At 43.4% G+C, this 19,415-nt stretch overlaps 1 protein-coding gene across 1 annotated transcript in view; it reads right to left on the bottom strand.

The window, feature by feature from the left end:
• CDH4 (cadherin 4) overlaps positions 1-19,415 on the bottom strand; it is a gene marked incomplete at its 5' end in the record, with an annotated part of 425,947 nt that overhangs the window by 68,891 nt on the left and 337,641 nt on the right. The window contains 2 exons of the mRNA XM_080354410.1: positions 3,085-3,257; positions 16,130-16,274. Coding sequence (XP_080210536.1) covers positions 3,085-3,257; positions 16,130-16,274 — 318 coding nt within the window. The remainder of the gene's footprint in view (positions 1-3,084; positions 3,258-16,129; positions 16,275-19,415) is intronic.

Below are 19,415 nucleotides of genomic sequence, written 5' to 3'. Positions count from 1 at the left end.
ACAGCAGCAAACTGCATGAATTTGTCTTAAAATAGGTTTCTTGCAGGTTAACCAGGACACTTCTCATGACACAAAACAAGCTGGAACACTTTGTCCAATTTCTTGGACATTTTATGAATTGAAGGTAATATAACCAGTAAAGAACTGATTTTTTAAGTGGAGATGCTGAGATCATCAGTAAGTCTCATTTAATGAGAATGCAACAGAAATGCTGAGCTAGAAACACCAGTTTTGAAGAGACTTTTCTCCCTTCTGAAAGACAAATGCTGGATCTGGACCATGGACCTGCCTCTCAGGTACAGAACAGCTTTGACAGTTATTTTCGTACCTGCTTTGAGGTGCTTTTGCATTGCAGGAACGAAGCAGAAGGGTCCAATGGAGACTGAAAACCTGCTTCTGTTTCAACACAGTTTAATATAATAGTGTCATAGGCACTGATAAATGTGTCAATAAGCATTTGGAGAAACAACTGGTATCCAGGGAATTTATCTTGGTTGCAGTAGTTTCAGCTGAATAGGTCAGATTTGTTAACATTTTAATTTACACAAATCTGCATTCCAAATTCTGCTCTTCGGCTCCTTTTCCTAACAACAAGAAAATGTCAGCAGCAAAACCAAATTTACTCCTCTAATAGCTTTCTCAAGATTTCAGGAAAAACAAACAAAAACAAAAAAACAATCTGTGGTGCAGATACGGGAGTGCTTAAACACATTTTCCCACTTAGATCTAACACAATTTTATGTTAATAGAACAGAAACTTTTGCCAATTCCAGATGTAACCCTGAAACACAGCAGAGAGCGCTGGGAATAAGCGTGTCTCGTACCTTCAGGGCAGCCCCAGGATTGTGCCCAGAGCTGGTTGTTCTGCCTCGATCCAAGTGTCCCTTGCCCAACCTGGTGCTCAGCTTGGGACACCCAACACTGTATTTCCATATTCAATGTGCCAGCTCGCCTTGATTTCCCAGACCCAGCGCAATAGGGGAACTAACGAGAAGCATATGGTTCCCCTGCAAGGTTTTAAAAGATTTCAGATGCAATGAGATAAATCTGAAAAAGATGACTGCTCTGCCTAACCCTTTCCCCCTAATTATCACCTGGATTCTTTTTTCTGGCGGATTTGCCGAGATTAAAACCTCTCTCCCACCAAGCTATCCCAATCTATGTCTCTGAAATTAATATAAACCGACGACCTTTCTCTACCTGAAAAGCCCTATATTAAAATGTTGGCCCCCACTGATGTCAAGGGGGCAATAATAGTTCTGTCATTTCCATAAAATCAGCATTCTCCTGGCAGAATTCAGATCCCTCCTCCGAGTACTCGGCCACCGTCCCCCCGAGGGCTGCCAGCTATCTCTCCAGCGCTTGTTCCTTCTCTTCGACTGCGAGCACGCTGCAGGCTTCAGCACTGCCCAGGATAATCTACCTGCTTAAGATTCAGCTAAATTTCCAGTTCTCTAAATAAAAAGAGCAGGAAAAGGTCAAATCCACCCTAAGTTGTGCTTGCAAGGTCTGCCATGCCAGGTGGGAAGGGGCAGGCTCTGGTGTTTCTCCTGCTGTGCTCCTTTGCCTTCACATCTGGAAAGCTCTCTGCTCACCCCTTCTCCTTGCAAAGCTGTTTCGCTCAGTGTCTCACCCCGAAATGGTGCCTGGGGCAAGCCTCAAACCTGTGCCATCCCCAGTTGGCAGCCCCAGAGTCCGTGCTGGTCCCAGCAGCCGCTCTGGCTGCCCCATCTGCTGCTGAGCTGCTGCCGCTGCTTTTATCCGTCCTCAGCAGCGGCTCGGCGGCTGCATTGGGGTCCCTCCCAAAACCACCGCACAGCTCGGAAGCAAAACGGGCCCCAAGCATGTAGATGAAATGGGCACAAACCCCGGCGGGCGGCGCTTCGCAGAGCACTCAGCGGTGTGGCTACAAGTGTCCCTGGGGCTGATGTGGAAGGGAAAAAAGTCTCTGAGGTGTTGGAGGTTTTCCCGGTAGGAAACCCCTGCACCTGCCCACTTGTGGGGAGGAAAGGAGAGAAAGGCAGAACAAAACCAGTTTCTGGTGCCTTCTCTCAGAAATGCAGCACATTAGGCTCTCTCAGGATGGACTTCACTGGACTTGTTATCTCTGGGGACTGCCCAAACTTAAACATCTGAGCTTATGACTGTGCAAGTCCTTACCTTCATATGCACTGCACAGCTGTACTATCGGTGGCTGGCTGCTCAATGAACAAACAATACTTCCTATCCGTTACAAGTTGATTAAGGTCTCCTAATTGACTGGACAAGTGACACTTCATGAGCCGCACAGTTCAACGGGGAAACCCCCAAGAATGTCAGTCCCCCTGTCCCTGCACACCCACTGATCCCCGTCCCCTTCTTCCCCAGTCACTCCAATCCACCAATGCTACATTGATTTTGTTTAAAGTGTGAGGTACAAATGCTTTGTCCCTGAGCTATACTCTTAACTAGGTAAGGCAGAGCTCTGACAATCATACTATATAGCTTATACTGGCAAGAGTATGTTTTTGTCAGTAAAAATGAAATTTCTTCTGCATTTGGAAAATCTGTACATTGTAAAACGCCAGCAAGAAGAGGCACTAAAGGCAGAGCCCCACGCACAACCAAAATCACTGGGAGACATTTTACTAGTTTGAAAACAACACAAGGATGCCACTGTGAAACACACAAAGTGTGTTGAATATAGGTTGTGTAACTGCTTACAGAGATAACAAAGAAGAAAGACAGTCCTAGAAGGGCTATAGATGTATGGCATTTATTTGTCCCCTGACAGGAGGTGGACAAATGCCACTTTATTCATCCCCCTGGTCCTTCTGGAGTATTTTCTACATCTTTGAGTTGTACACATTTACGCACAGAAAATATCAGCTTCATGAGCTTGAAGATTCTCCCAGGGTTTCATCGACTGATATGGATTAAGACAAAAATATCCCATCAAAGCTACGATGCCCCACAGATGCTGCAGAAGCAAAGATCACGATCTCCATGCTGCAACTCAAACTTTTAGAGGTTTTGTATCCGAGACAGGATTTGGGCTTTGCAAGTCAGCAACGGGAAACCTGGAATGATGGAATTTCAACTCACCTCTCTGTCAAGTCCGGCAGCCACAGTGACAATGTCTCCTGTCTCGCTGTTAATCGTAAACATATTTTGCGATGGGCTCTGTGGGGTCTGAGTCACGATTCGGTATCTCACCATCCCGTTTGCTGTAGTGCTATCATCTGCGTCATTTGCCGTCACTGTCATCACGTAGGTACCTTGGAAAAAGAGAAGATGAAACATCAGGACTACGGTATTGCAGAGCAGATTGCAGTCCCGGTGACCCCGGGCATGCATTTTACTCAGAAACGTTACAGAGAAGACATCCCATTTCCATCCAGTCAGCTAGGCAAGGCAAGGATTATGAAAATAGCAACACTGCTGAGATTATATGATCTGCAAGGATACTGATTACATATAACTGCCGTATAGTGAGAAGCCATATGAGGATATCTGTGATTAACTTCTAATTCTTTCAGTGATTGTAAGTTTTAGGGCAGCATTTTTTTGTCCCGCAATTTCATATAGATTCTCAAAGGAGATTTTTTTCCGTCCAATCACCGCATTCACATGCATTCAGAAGTAGAGTTTAATAGTGGAAAGCCCATCAGACTTCTCAGCAGCTTCAGGAGGACCCTATCAACACACCCATGCCCAGTGCAGAAAGCAACTCCCCGCAGCCTCCAGTTCCTGGAGAAACATCCACCTTTCCAGCCCCTTCTGGAGAAAAAAACCCCATTTCTGCAGAGCAAATGGAACAGCTGCTGCCCAGCAGGACAGAAAATCAATGAATTGGTATGTGTGGCCAGTGATGTATTGAATCATTGGTTTGTTTCTTGCTAATCATCAGTGTCTTCATTTGCCTTGCAAAAAACAATCCCTACTTTCTAGATACTGTTGGGAGTGCACTGATGCACTGACGGGCTCATTATCACTGGAGTTTGGCAGCAGGGTGTTTTGCTAAAGTGGGAAATTATCATTATGAGGGTAAAAGATGTTACTTGATTGGATGGACTCCTGCAGCTGCTCGGTCCTGTGACCCCCCAGAGCTCATAGGGCCCAGCTTTACGCTTGTTATATTGGTAGGAGAGAATGACTGAAAGGGCAGACGCGTACTGCTTACAAAAGCAATCTGTGACAGTGGATGAATGTAATGATACGAGACCTGAAAGGAGGAGTGGGAGGCAAAGAGAGACAGTGAAATCAGACAAAACTTCGTTTAGTGACCATCAAAACCCAACAGCATCAATGGAAAGCGGGAAGGTACTGCTCAAACACTGCTCATTCGGGAACCCTGAACAGGCTGAACCAACTCATGAGCCTGCCATGCTGGTGGCGATGCAAAGCGGTCCCAACAAGAACCCGAGCTGATTCATGATGGAGCAATGGACTGTTTTCCAAAAAGAGATGAGTTTGCTCTGCCCGCTGGGTTAGACGTGAGCCCCCGGCAAACCGGAGGACGTGTGGCTACACCAGCGCTGCATCGTGTCTCATCTCATAAGCCCAGACCTCCAGTTTGATCACAAAGCTCCCAAGTCCAGAGACAGCAGAGAGCTGCAGAGCTTGCGTCTGTTTGCAGGAAGAGTTTAAAAACATATCCCATGTTCTAATGGGCAGGTCTACCAATGGCTGCAGCATGCTCCAATTCTGTACCCCGGACAAGTGTCTTTAAGCCACTCAGCACCCAGACAATTGCCCCAGTATCTTCCCCAGCTTCGGGAAAACAACATTTCTCAGTATTAGCAATAAGTGGCCTCATAAGTTTGTATTTTTGCACTGTGGAAAGTGCTTTGCTGATCTCCTTCCATCTGGCTCAATCAGGCTCTTTTTGTTCTCTGTGGTGATATATATCCCTGTGAGTTTTCTTAGTTCAATAAGAATTATAGATTAAAAAATAAATGAATCTGTAAAGCAAATTCTAATGATGAATACATTCCTATCTTTCTGCAATAATCCTGATGCACATTTGTGAAATGAAAACAAACTATTCAACAACTTTTAACATTTTTCCGATCAATAAACTTCAGGAAAGGGAAAGAACACTAAATTGAAACAAGGCTGCGCAAGCAATGAATTGTCTCCTTTCTTTTCAAGCATTCTTTTTTTTTTTTTTCTCTTTTGCAAAACCAGTTATCATGAGACAACTGATACAAATAAAGAAACCAACCCTTAGATAAGCACGGGGGAAATGTACAGAAGAAATGTAAATAGGAAATACAATGAAAGGGATGTTTGATTTGGAATTTATGTTATCTTAATACATTCTACACTGAAAATGTCTCTGAACAGAAAGCCAAAATGTGGGGCTAATGAAAACAGAAGTGGAAGAGGAAAACAGAATCTATTTTAGGGACATGTACAGTCTTAGGACTTATTCCAATAAACAGGTGGCAATTTGTGATACACTTCCAGTGCAAGAGGCAGCTCAAAAAGGGATGTTATCTGGACTACTCAGTTCAGACAAGAGCACCTGCAGTTCTGGTCCCTCCTCATCTGGGATCTCTCACCTGAATCATGGTTTCCAAAATAAACCAGCGCATGTGGGAGATGGTGGGTCCCCAGTTTGGCAAGGGAACCCACCAGGCTGCTGCTGTGGTGGGCATGGGGTGAGCTGCCAGCAGCTATACTGGAGATGGAGTCTATAGCAGGTCTCCTATGCTCCTTCCCTGACCTTTTTGCTTTTTTTTTTCCTGCAGTGTAGCATTGGACTGATCATATCTGCTCTAGAAAAAAAAGGACTATTTCAACAGCGTTTGACCTACATCCCCATAAAGGGAGATGGGACTGGACGAATGTCTCTAAAGTCATGAACTGCGCACCAGGGAGCTGTATTTCAACAGGCAATCTGTTCCCTATCTCATATCTTTAATTTCGATTATGAAACCCAACCACAGAGAAAATACAGAGAGGAACTCGGCATTAATTACTAACTTCTAACTTAATAAAGCGTTCTCTGCAAAGGGCCCTGTGTGGCTGCAGCACTCGGCAGCGCACGCTGGAAATGCAGCAGCCGCTTCCCTCCCCGGGGCTGCTCTGACCGCAGTCTGCTGGAAACCGGCTGCACATTGCTCCTTCCTCTCTGCCGGCGGGATGGCGGCTGGAATGTCCGTTCCCATTCTGTGCACACACATCTCCCACCCAGCAACGTCGAACTAAGAATAAGAGCGTGACGGCATCTCCTGTTACCCGCTCCTGGGGGATGCGCTGGTGTAACCCGCACTCACCATGTACGTTTCACTCCGTTTTCTGTACATTCAGTCTGTCTTTAAGCAAGACCTGTCCTCTAGATACCCGTGTGCTGCAGTGAATGACATAAACATATATCCATGCAAGCACATATTCAATAGAGTGATGTGGATATATAGTGCTGCAGCGACTAACATCTTCTGGGGCCTGTATAAAGTCTCCCGCTGTACTAAGATGGCTGGTGATGATTTACCTGCTATAAAAGTAAATAATGCCACGTTTCTGTGTCCTGTGCATGGGGACATATCTTAATATGCTTTATATTAAAAGAAAGGAAATACATACCCATATCCAGCTACTACTACTACTCAAATTAGGCAAATAAACAGTGGCAGACTGCACAGTTCTTGAACTCTCGGGGACTGAGGCTGGTATTGTTAGGGTTGCAGTGGAAAAGCACACACTGCCCAATCCAGCCTGCACCATGCGTGTGTGCGTTCTGTGGAAATCAAAGTATTAACCACACCATCTTTAAATCCCCGTATCCTGCCAAAGCACAGAAATGCTGGGAAAACTCCTCCTAGTCACACTGAAGACCCCCACACCATTTTTGGGTCAGACCCTGCCAGTGGTGATGGAGATGTGAGAGGTGTATAAATGGAGCTTTATGGTACTTTATGCTTTCAGTGTGTGAGAGAAGCATTAGCTTTGTTTTTCTGCTCTGAAGGGCTTGCTCTCAACCCCACTGACAACACTAAATGAATGCAAGAAGTGCTGAGACTTAAGAATTTGCTCCGGTGTGTCACATAACGAATACCCAGTGCAGACAGTATTTGATATAACTATATTAAACTACACACTTGGCCTGCTACCTCAGGTAAGTAACCTGTTGAAAGAGAAACATTTCTCATCTAATCGGGCACACGGTATGTTAAATAAAATACCTAACCTAGTACATCATGTCAATGTTAAATCAAATTTCTTGCATGTTGAACAGCTCTTCCGAGAAGCAGATTGAATTATCATGCACAGCTAGTGATGACAAGATTACTGTGCATTAGCTTTCATTAACCAGTGCACCAAGTTCATATATCACCTGAGCTGAAATAAATGCATGGCGTGACAAAGAGGATCTATCAATAAAAGGCAAGACCCCAAGATGCTGCAACTTCATGATTCTTCTATTTCCCAGCAACTGCAATCTCCTAGACCTTATTTTGTCAAATGAGATATTTTTGTTTCAGTCTAACAATGGACAAAACACATGAGAGAAACACTTGAAGGCAACCCTTACGGAAAATATTCCCATTAGATTAATTAAGCTTTCTACAGGATAGGCAAAATAAAACCTTACAGAATCTGGGGGGACGTAAGCAAAGAGATATAATTTTTAACTGTATATTCAGTTTTGTTTATCAATTTTTAAATTAATTGCATCTGCTTGTAAAAGACTGCAAAAAAGATTCTGTTAGGTCCAAGATACCATTTAATCTGTACATGTTAAGTAAAAAAAGAAGAAAACAAGAAAGATAGCTGCCCTGTGTATAAGCAGATAAGCACACGGTCATAAACAAATGTCTCCCCCAAATCACTCTGGAATCTGAGAATCAGCTCAGTTCTTTTGAGCTCAGCGGGTCCCAATGCAGGCCCAGGACTGCTAATTCACATCATGTTGTCTGCAATCTCTGCTCTCCCATCTATGCAACTTCATCTCTCCGTAAAGACTGAGATTTCATGGTTTTAAGACATACAAACTATATCTTAGCACAGTTGTGCTCCCAAAGTCTTTGTTACAATTGCTTTATAATTACCATTTTTCCAAGCTGGTTTGATATCCATTAGTTAGATTTAATGTATGTTAAAAAAAAAGAGCTAATGGGCACTTATCAGGAATCCAAATAATAATAATAAAAAAAGATTAAAACCCCTTCATTTTGCCCTTTATACCACATACTACTATAAAAATACACAATCCTCTCTGTCTACTCGTGACATAAACGGAAAAAGCTAAAACTTCATCCAGGTTTTACTGATAAGGCTGATTCTCTATTCAGCTTTATCTTACAGTTTGTTTTTAATGGCTGGTAAATGGTTGCAGAATCATTAAAGGTTGGTTAACCTTCTCAGTCTAATTTTGACCTACAAGATACTTAATTTAATCATTCCCCCATAGAAAAGGATTGAATCATTACATGCAGACATGTGGTGATGGCCATATTACATTAGATCTTCATTAACTCAAGTTAATAATGGCTTTGTACTAATGGAAACCTCCCCTTGCTCCTAATTTTTTTCTCCCAAGTTGGAGAGCTCACTTAGTGAATACTCTGCATCCGATGCTAGACATAAGACTAATTGTGGATGGGAAGATTAAATACTGAAAAGGAGGATAAAATGCACATTTCCGATTTTTTTTCTTCCCGAAGAGTGTCCTGATATCAGTTTTCTTCCCCACAGAGCTTGGGAATCTCATGCCCTCCTCCCAGTAGGAACAGCTCACCCTTCAAGTGATTTCACCCATTGCAATGAGGTTTCAGGAACAGAAGGACAGCGGACTAGAAAAGCCACCAGTGACCCCCAGTTAGTTTTACTGGCCATAACTGGGGTGTCAGTAGCAGTCAAAACAGCACAGCAAGGAGCTCCTCATGGGCACATTTACCTTGCCAGGAAATAGGAGTTTGAGAATGGTGTTTGGAGAACTGCTGTAGCGTTAAAGACTAAAACATCTCAGTGAACAGACTTGTATCCTCCAGTTAAGAAAACACAACGTATTCAATAGGTGATCTGAAGAACTTTCACACACTCATTGTTAAGGGTTTCAAATGAAAACTTTGGAGCCATTCATGAAAGGTGCTGAGTGGAGTTACATAGGTAAAAAGGAATGTGTGCCAGACATTGAGATGAAAGAAGTGCCTGAAACTCTACTGCAGATGTAATAAATTGCAAATATACTTAAAATAAACTGCATCCCACATGCTCTAGATAGAAAACTAAATAAAAACAGCACTTTCCTTCCAAATGACATTCCTTCAGTCATAACTGATAGCTACTGTCATTCTCTTTCACTATTACTTCTGTAATCATTGGCAAATTTTGACCTTTCAAGCAGCTAACCTAATTCATAAAGGATGCCACTTCCTAATTAGCGGAGACATCAGATTCGCAGCCTCAAACAAGGCAAGAGTCAACCTAATGAGAATCAAGAGAGTGAGCAGGTCTGGAGAGATGACTGAGTGAGATGAAGAGGCTGCTGTCACCTGGAACTGAAATAACACCTTCTTATTGTTAAAAATTAAATATCTCAGGAGAGAAAAGGCAGTGAGGCAGCATACACATGGGCATGGCGAGACTGGAAGAGAAGTCGGGTACAGCAGCCTGCAGCCCGCTGAGACCCTGCATGCCGCAGAGAAGTAACAGAAATGAAGTTTCAAGATGGGCAAAAGCAGATTCAGCCTCTGAGCAAATAGTTCTGACTGCATAAATTGATGAGCCTCAGCTCAGCTGAGCTCCTGCAGATGAATCCTCTCGATTCCCAGTGGCAAATTCAAAAAATGGAGAGAGCATGACTTAGGACAAGATATCCTGAACATCACCGTCGAACTGTGCTCACAAGTACAGGCAGGATTCATGCCTAACTGGAGACGTGCAATTAGTGAAATAATGCAGACCCGGCTGCACAAAACCTCGGACTTAACACATTTTCCACAAGGCTTGAAGCCAACCCTTGAATTTTGACAATATAATGTAACATTATAGGCTACAAACATAATATAATACAATGTAATATAACATATATACTATAATATATATAACACTATGTTATTTGTAACTGCTGGTAAAAAGGAGGCAGACAGTGGACTATTGTAGGGTTGTAACTCCCTTTCCAGAATAATCTCAGAACATGATTTCGAAATTTTTTTGCTTTACATCAACTTGACAATTTTTTCTGGAGGGAAAAACCATCAGTCTGGGGATTTGCATTTTTTTTTCTCACCTACAGCCCTATAATTCACTTCCTTGCTCTTGGGACTAGATGCTTCTGAGAAGGAAATTAAGAGACCAGATTTCATAACCACCCACCTCGAAACAAAATGGGAAGCACTACCACATGTGTCTGCAGAAAAACAATTTCTTACCTTACAATTGTGCTTGGCTGAGCAAAAGAACTTCAAAAAGAATATTGTGTATCCTAAGTCTGTGTGTAATGTGTGAGAGAAGAGAGCCAGGCTGGATAAAGCCATTTTTAATAGTATATGAAGTAGCACCTCCCAAGCTGCATCGATACACATGTGATGAAGCCAGAAGGAATGCGACCAACTTGGGATGAGCTCTGGGATGACCAGGAAAGCCTGTTGAGACCTACTCTGGCTCTTGAAGATTTTACCTTTGCAGGATGTCTCTGAAACACACAGCATTTGCATTATTACTTCCAGGGCTATCAGCAGGAACGGGCACTTGGTACAGACCCCGACCTCCCCATGTCACATCCCCACCAGCACTCACATCAGCCCAGAACCTGGTCAGGTGCTCTGCTGAATTCAAACATTCTTAAATAGAGAGTATTAAAACCAAACTATCTCCAAGCTGGGAAAAGAATATTGAATGCTTTAATTATAAGCAGCACTAAGGAGATTTTGGAATAGTGCGTAATGGAAAACAGGGTTTTCACTCGGTGTGTTCTTCACGTTATAAAAATGAAACGTGTTCCCCTCAGATACCAGGCACTGCTGCTTTCGTTTCCTCTCCTGCCACCCAGCAACAGCCGCCGGTTCCCTCGCTGCAAGAACAACCTGCAGGACACCAGGAATCTCCTTATGAATTGCACTATCAGGCTGGAAAAGAGGAAGGAGCCAGAAATGCAGATTCCAAATTCTCCACGTGAATATATGTATATACAAATGCAACTATATGCCTTAAAAAATTAATTTCAGAAGCCTTAAATTGCAGTTTAATTTGAAAACTAATTCAGCCTCATAATTGGCTTTCTGTTCACTGAGGCTAAAGATTTCAATTCTTAATATTCAGATGACTTTCAAGTTTCTGGCCCCATCTGTGCATTAGTCCATGGTGTTAATCTCCGAGGGAATCTCTGCTGGCATAGAAATAAAATAAACAAACTGGGACACTAGTAGAATAATCGGCTTTTAAAATCCTTGTTTTTTTTTTTTTTAAATATACTGCTTATTTTTATGAGATTGTTTTTAACTCAATTTGCCACATATAGATTTGGCTCCCAGCTATTAATATTTCATTTTTCACGTGGCATGCTGTCAACAATTATTTTCTCAGACTTTCATGAAATCAGGAGGAGATAGGGAAATTTCAAATTACAACATTCCTCCTGTAAGAAATACTAATATTCTCTTATTTTGGAGGACTGTCCATACTCTGCATTCTTTCACACCATTCCAGGGAGAACTATCCCGCCTACACAACTCCATGAGAAAGAAGCAGCTGGATGAAACACCAGTTTAGGAGGAAGCACTTGGAGTTTCTCTATTGACTTGAAAGGGACCAAGATGTATCCAGAGAGTTAGTGAAGTGGAATGGATGAATGGGAATGGAAAAGGCCAGTCTGACAGGAACAAATTGTTTTGGAGAGATGTGTTAATTTTTGACAATCTTTCTGTTAAAACAAAATAGATACAACCCTGAGCAAAGCACTCGAGTCGCTGCAGAGCATTTCACATTGACCTTTTCAGAACTGAACGCTTCAGTTAAGTAAGACATCCACATCCTACCGTAAGGTACATTTTGTGGTGGTTATATCAAAACTAAGCTTCTGCAGTGACCAAAATAATCCTTCTCCCTCACATTTTTGTTCTGTGATTAAACTCCCCCCCCCTTTTTTTTTTTTGGTTTTACATTTAAGCATTTTCATTCTATCTTATTGAGCAATTTTCTGGAAACTGTAGGATTTCTTTTGAAACAGCACTCCCCACAGACACCCCTGGGATGCACAAGGGCTGGGCTCATCGCAGTAACTGCTGTTGTACGGGAGGGAAAACCCACCCTAAAGCCCAGCTCCTCTCTGGTTTAAGGCGGCGGATTTTGTGTAGATTTTGCTCAGACGTGGATTTGAAAGGGCAGCGGAGCCCTCGCAGGGCGGGCAGCGTTGGGCAGCCAAGCTCTCCCGCCTTATCAGTGCCTGGAAGGCAAGTTCTGCAGCTCCGGGAGAACTTTGCTGATTAAGGCTGCCAGAGGGACCAGGGGAATTTCAGCTCGAGCTTGCAGCTGCATTTTTAAAACTTGGCTGTGTTCTTCGTGTAGAGGCAGAGTTCAAAGAGGCAGAACATTATTTGATATGAGTAAAACACGGTCTTTTAAGATATACTTTCAAACAGTGGTGTGTTAAATCAAAACAACTCGTGGAGGGGGAGAGAAAGGAAGAACGATGGTCCTGTGGAAAAGAAAATCCTGCATCACTATTGCTGTTCCGCATTTTTGGAAGGGCCTCTGTTTACACATTTAAATTGTCTGGGTGCATGACCTTAGGCCAGATAAACAAAAAAATGCATTAAAATGTTTTTCAGAGAGCATGAGAAGAGGAAAAAGAAATGCAATTCAGTCTAAGAGCCAGCAGACACTTTGGGTTGTGAAGGGGCCAGGCTGTGACACACGTGTTCACACTGCAGAGAACTTCACACGAATGAGCTCCTGATTTCAAGAACACTGTGCTACACTGTGAGACACTATTTCAATTAAGCTATTATAATCTTAACCAGCAACAACAACCTATTATAATTAATAATACTTGATGATTTCGTTTCTATTCCTGTCAAGGGCTGCTTCAAGGTGACTCGCACACCGCAGAGAGCACGCGCCTCTCGGAAACCCCGGCAGCCTGAGTGCTCTGCAGTCTGGGAAGCCCCTTCACTTAAACCCCATCAGGCTGTCTCTAATGAGCCTCTTCACGTTCCTGCCAACTCCTCCAGCTCTTGGACAATCCCCTTTTAAAGGATATTTGTATTTTAGGCTAAAGCAAAGTTGCTTCTTCCATGGGAGGCTAAGAGTCCAGCAATATCACACTGTGCTGCGCGTTGGAGCGCACTTCCTTCCCATGTTCCCATTTTCTGGGTTCACTCTATCTCCTTTTGGTTTATTCACACAGAGTCGGTTGGTCACATCTTCCTTGGCCGCCCTCCATCCCCTGCCATGGCCAGGCACAATTTCAGCTGTCCCGCAGGGCTGGAGAGCAGGTGCGGTGCTCCCTTCCAGCTCGCTGCATCCCAGCTGCTGGGAGGGGACGTGGTGCAGCATCCTCTGGAGCCACATCCTAGCCCGCGCCCCGACACCACCACTTTGTCCCGCACCCCGGGGTGTCCAGTGGCAGCTCCGCAGGGACCCTTCCTGCTCGCTTTGAATGGGATCTGCTCCACTGATCCTGCAAAGTCTTACGGGGGCTTTCCCTGCAGCTCAAGGTCACTGTGCCCTGTGCTCAACAGCATATTTTTGATGGTTTTGCTCTGCTAAATTTCCATGGGTAGAGCTTGAGTTCCATATGTCCTTTTTTTTTTTTTCCCCTTAAATTTTTAATCTGGGCAAAATTCCTACTGACTTCAAACAGTCATCGGCTGCTCACACCAGCTGCCCTCAGAGTCAGCATTTATTTGGGATACTCTAATACTCTCGCTACTTTTCTCATAAAAGGTGTGCAGAATTATTAAGAACATTGCAGATACTGTGGTAATCCAATAATACTGTATTTTCAATCACGGCCATTATAAATGGGCATATGGAAGATGTGAGAAATAACAATTGTACAGGATATCCAGGGAAGCATTTTCAGTCCTCAGGCACAGTTCAATAGCAATGAACAGTGGAAAATGAATGCTGAACTCCTGTAATATATAATGAGATTTTTTAGTTTGCTTGAAGCAAATCTGTACTTTATAAACGGATAAATGCACATATGCATATATATATTTACAGATGCATATAAATACATAACATACTGTTATATGAACACATTCTGCAGTTACCTCTAAAAGTGTGCAATGTGTTTCATTTGCTGACCATTGCCACAAATGATCTTGAATTCTGCCCACGTATTTTTTCCCCTTGTAAAGGCTGGTGTGGTATCTCCTTAGTTATTGTAATATTCTGAAGCATCTTAAATGATAAAAAAGTTTCCAAATCCCTGCAAGATCTGTGCTTAGCTAAAAACGTCATCTATATTTGTATCTACAGAAAACAGGGGTTCGTAACTTTGAGGCAAAGGAGGAGCGTGCAGACATCCACAGAAACTCTACGACCTCTCTATCACTTTCTCAAAGACACAACATAATGTTTATTGTCAAGTACATGGAATGAGGGCCTCAGATACCTAAATTCCCAGGAGGTTCTACAAAAGCAAAGAACAGATGCTCAATACTAATATAAACCTTTAAAAGAATAACGATTAAACAGGACAGAGGTAAAAAAAAAACCAACACATCAAAGACAAATGTAATTGCTTTTGAATAAAACCAGATTGCTTTCTACCTACCTGCCTTAAAGGCAAGCACTCCAGCCTGGGATACAGAATACCAAAAATCACTGGTAGAAGCAGAGGCACAAGTATTTTGTAGGCAAAGTTATCCTATTCTGATTTAATAGCTCAAAGGCTTATCTGGATTTCAGACAAGAGGATGCAATTTACTGCTTGTTTGACACAAATGAGCAGAGCCAGTTACAACATTTGGGAACACTTTGAATATTGATCTGACCTAGAGTAAGATGTAAGAAATTTGATTTTCTACAGAAATGTTGTATCAATTGTCAAACCTTCCTATGCCCCAAAGTGGCCTTCAAATGGAAGCGGGATAATCCTCCAGGAGGATGTCACTAGAGCCATCAGCTCAGGGACTTCTTGTGTCCCCTCTGCCAAGCAGAATCGGGATCCACACTTTGTCACCACCCGAAGCATCTCAGGAAGGGAGCTGTACCTATCCTTTCCTCAAAAATAATGTCATGTTCTGTCCCCAGTACGTATCACCCCAGCAGCCCATTCCTCACAATGCTGAAAGACAATCAATCAGGACTGAGAATCACCTTGTTAAAAATAGTGGCCACCGGAGACTTCCCTATGACACCTCAGGCAGCGGAGAAGCCGTGATAAATGTTTGCTGACACAAAACAAAGTCACGCGGTGCTTAACCCCTCGGCTGGCAAATAACTGAGGATAAAATTTATCTTAGAAAAATTGCCCTCTGATTTCAGGAGACTTCCAATTGTACCGGTGACAGTTTTTACAGTATAATTTCTGTTTAAAAAACTAAGACACTCACGTTAGTTATGCTCAGCAATAAGCTAAAATAACTCTGCTACCATATTGGAAACTGCACAGTTACACCACACTTAAATAACAAATCAACAATATAGCTGAAAACATTAAAGACTCTTATAAGTGTGATTTTTTAAGCATATAAACATGTTCAAATAAAAATAATCACTTGTATTCTGTGTACAGCTTACTCTCACTAATTTTTCACCCGTAAATTTTCTGAAGCTCTGCTTCAGGTTTTTCCCCATTTCACCCTCTGTACAAAAAGCCTATGGGGACGGAGGACGAGCCAGCAATTTCAGTGGGAATATTCTCACTTCAATAGGTTTGCATCAGCCTCCAAATAAGAAAGTATTTTCTTCACACCTTGGGACACAGACTCCATTGGAGTCTGACTGGGAGCCAGATATTGAGTTTGCAAATGACTGGATTAAATATCAAGGAGTCAGATATTCATCTGCACTTTCTCTGCATCCAGAGATACCAGCCAGATTGTTCTCACCTCTATCAGTCTTCAACAAAGTGCCAGCAACAGCAAACCTCTCCCACACTCCCCCTATTTCAAGAGGAGGCAAAGCCACCACATCAGATTAATGTTTGAAAGGTGGTGATAACTTTAAGACTTTTTTATAACAGTACCTGGTTTAGAGCCTTCATCAACAGATCCATTATAGACTTGGTTTATAAACTCCGGTCTGTTGTCATTCATATCAATCACATAGATGTAAAGGTCAATAGGATTCTCCACCTTGTTTCCATTCATATCCACTGCATGAGCCCGGAGCTGGGAATAAGCACAATAAAAGCACAATATCAGCAATTGGATTTGTTGCAGAATGAGAGACCCTGTTTTGTGAGAATTGACTTCACCTCATAAATACTTTCTCAAAATTGAACTGAGTGGGCATCTAATTCCAGCAGAAAGCAGTGACGTGGCTTCCATCTAGACTCCACACACAGGCAGTTTTTCAAGGCTTCACATAATATTGAAATAATATTTTAAAATAGCAATTGTCAGTGGAAACACTTAAACTCTGGTGTAGTGATGTTATCTCCCTCACTGCTAACAGACCACTATATTTTGATTTTTAAGATGTGGTGAACCTTGCCTGACAATCTGAAAAGCAAATTTTGCTTAGTTCCAAGCACAGCGAGGAAATGGGTTTGACTTAAGAGGTTTCTTATGGGAACTTTCAGTCTTTCATAACCACAATAGCAGAGATTAATAAGCGAAGAGATTTCAGAATGACATTGGTATTGTTTATTCTTTGTTTAATCATGGTCTCTAGGAACAGCAACAACTACCGACACCACTGCATTATGCACCAAAACACATTTAAAAAGTCCCTTTCCTTCAAATGATGGGACTTCCCATGGCATTAAGAACGAAATGTTTTTCTCAGGCTTGACTAAAATATCCAGCGTTGAAGCATTGCAATAACCAGAGCCACAGTGCTGAGTCCTCAGTTAAACTGAAACTGTGGCTTTATCTTATTAGTAATAACCATCAGCAATAATGCTCGAGAACAAGAGCATCTGTTTTCTGAACAAAAGGGACAGATACAGCATGTCAAAATGAGTAATTAATAAAACAAAGCAATCAACAATAGTCTGGAACAATCAGTAATCAGGTGAAAAAAATGGGTAGCTCTCTCATTAAAGGGAACAGATGGCTACTCTAACTGGCGTGTGCGCTGAGCGGAGCTGCCGGTGCTGGAAAACAGAGACAAGCGAGGAAAGGGCTGCTTGACCCTGCCGATGCATGGGGGCAAGTGCTGCAGACCCTGTTTGTCACCTTTCTTCACTTCGGCACCAGGGAGCATTGCTGAACCTCCACGGAAACTGGGGCTGGTGCTCAGGAGGACTGCGGGACACCCTGTGAGGCTGGCGGGGTGATGGACTGACAGACGGAGCCTTCAGAGGACGCTGGCTTGGTGCAAGGGCTGGGAGAGTGGGGCTGAGGGACAGGGACCTGCCCACCACCCCTCATGCACGTTGCCACACACCAGCTCGTGCCTTCTAAGGGATCGAGGGCTCTGGTCCCCCCCAGCAGCTCCCCAGGCCTTGGGGATGCCGCTGGGAGCTGGAGCTCTGGTGCCAAGGAGGTCTTGAGCTCCTCTGATGCATGACAAATAAATGTGCTAATTGCATTAGCGCCGGCTTCCGCCTTTCGCTCTCGCTGTGCTGTGATTGATGCGGCTTTCTCCTTCATGTACGGTGTTCAGAAGTCCAGAGCTTAACAAAAGAAACTGCATGCTATTAAGATGGGCTGGATTAACATTTAATCAAGCAAAGAGAACAAACTGCCACGTGAAATGAGCTGGGAGAAAAACATTTTTTTAAAGGAAGTTAAGCCGCCCTTTTCCTTTAAAGACTGAAGAAATATGGCTTTGTTTGCAACACGGGATGTACCATTTGTATTGCATGACTTGCAATGCTCTTAATATCTGCATTTCTTGCTTGCATACAAACCGCTTTGACTCCCACCTGTTGAGCCATCCTTCATCACGTCAGACATGGCAATTCAATAACTTTACCAGTCAGAGGTCAGACTGCCTTTGAAAAAAAAGTAATTCGGAGCTAAAATTAAAGTTATTATCTTCAAACTGAGGCAGCACTGGGCTCTCTCTTGCTGCATTTCCAGCAGCGGAAACAGTTCCATTCAGAGATAAAGCAGAGAGCAAATCTGGTATCTTTCCTCTCTGATCTGACTCTCTCCCCGCATATTTTTAATTACATTTGATAGCTTTTGTTTGAAATCTCCAGGAGTAAGGGATTTCTCAGCAATGCACATCTATCTGCTTGTTGCACTCACTAAGCACATGTACCCATGAAAGTGTTACCTCTTGCACTCAAGGAAAAAAAAATATTCAATAAGCAAGACTGCAGAAATCTCATCAAAGCTGCAGTGACGAGCACAAGTGTCACCTGAGCTCTGGAAGGGAGGACAGTGCACCCAACTAACAGCTTTTGGGTGGCCAAGACAGCACCCGCTGCCCAAGCCCAGCCCAGCAAACCCTGCACCTGCAGGTGTCTGGGTGTCTGTAGCTGCTCTTTGCTCCCAAGGCAGCCAGTACTGCTGCCGTTCTGCACACTCCTCTGCTCACTCCTGCTTCTCTTTTGCCTCACATCCAATAAACTTCCTTTTTTTTCTTTTTCCTCTTGGGCTTGCTTGCATTCTTTCAACAATTCTCATGTTCCAACGCCTCCATATCCTTCCCCAACACATTGCTGCTCTATGGTCAGTGCCAGCGCAGCAGAGGGAGACAAGAGGCTGAATCTCGGCTCGGTGGGAGCTCCTCCTCATCAGAGCATGTTCCCAGAGGAGGGAGCAGAGGCAGGACAGACTCTCATGAGGCAGCCTGTCCACTGAGAAATGAGTCCTGTCTCCAAGGCAGAGCAGATACTACATTTCCTTCCCTTAATTCCTTCCTCCCTTACACTCCTGCCCTACTCTTTGCATTAAAGAGGCATCCTCAAGCTGGACAACACGTTTCGTTCTGGAGTTGTCCTTCAGGTGAGAGGCACAGTTTGAGTCCAACGCGGCGCTCCAGGGCTCAGGCTGCCAACTGCTCCCACCTGGGACCAAGAGGGTGTTTGGTGGTAGAATCACGGGTGGGATGGAAAGCAGACACATGTGGCGCTGGGCAAGGCACAAAAGGTGATGGCTGTGCTCCATCAGACACACGCGTCAATTAGAGTTGGAAAAAACCACCCCTGAAAAGGCCGGTGAGACCAACCTGGGCCACGGGACAAATATCAGACATGGGTCATGCACGAGTATTCAAGCTGGTGTCTAGCTGCAGACACAGTTAAGAAACATTTATAAAGTTGGTCCCCAAGAGGGAGAACATGACAAGAGCAGAGAAGGAATAAATAATATTGAACGCTATACCTTGCAGAGCATTCTGAAAAATTAAGACAG

The sequence above is a fragment of the Nesoenas mayeri genome, assembly GCF_963082525.1.
Source record: "Nesoenas mayeri genome assembly, chromosome: 16".
Taxonomy (NCBI): Eukaryota; Metazoa; Chordata; class Aves; order Columbiformes; family Columbidae; genus Nesoenas; species Nesoenas mayeri.
The sequence above is the reverse complement of the archived record's forward strand: the minus strand, read 5'-3'. Positions and strand labels throughout refer to the sequence as shown.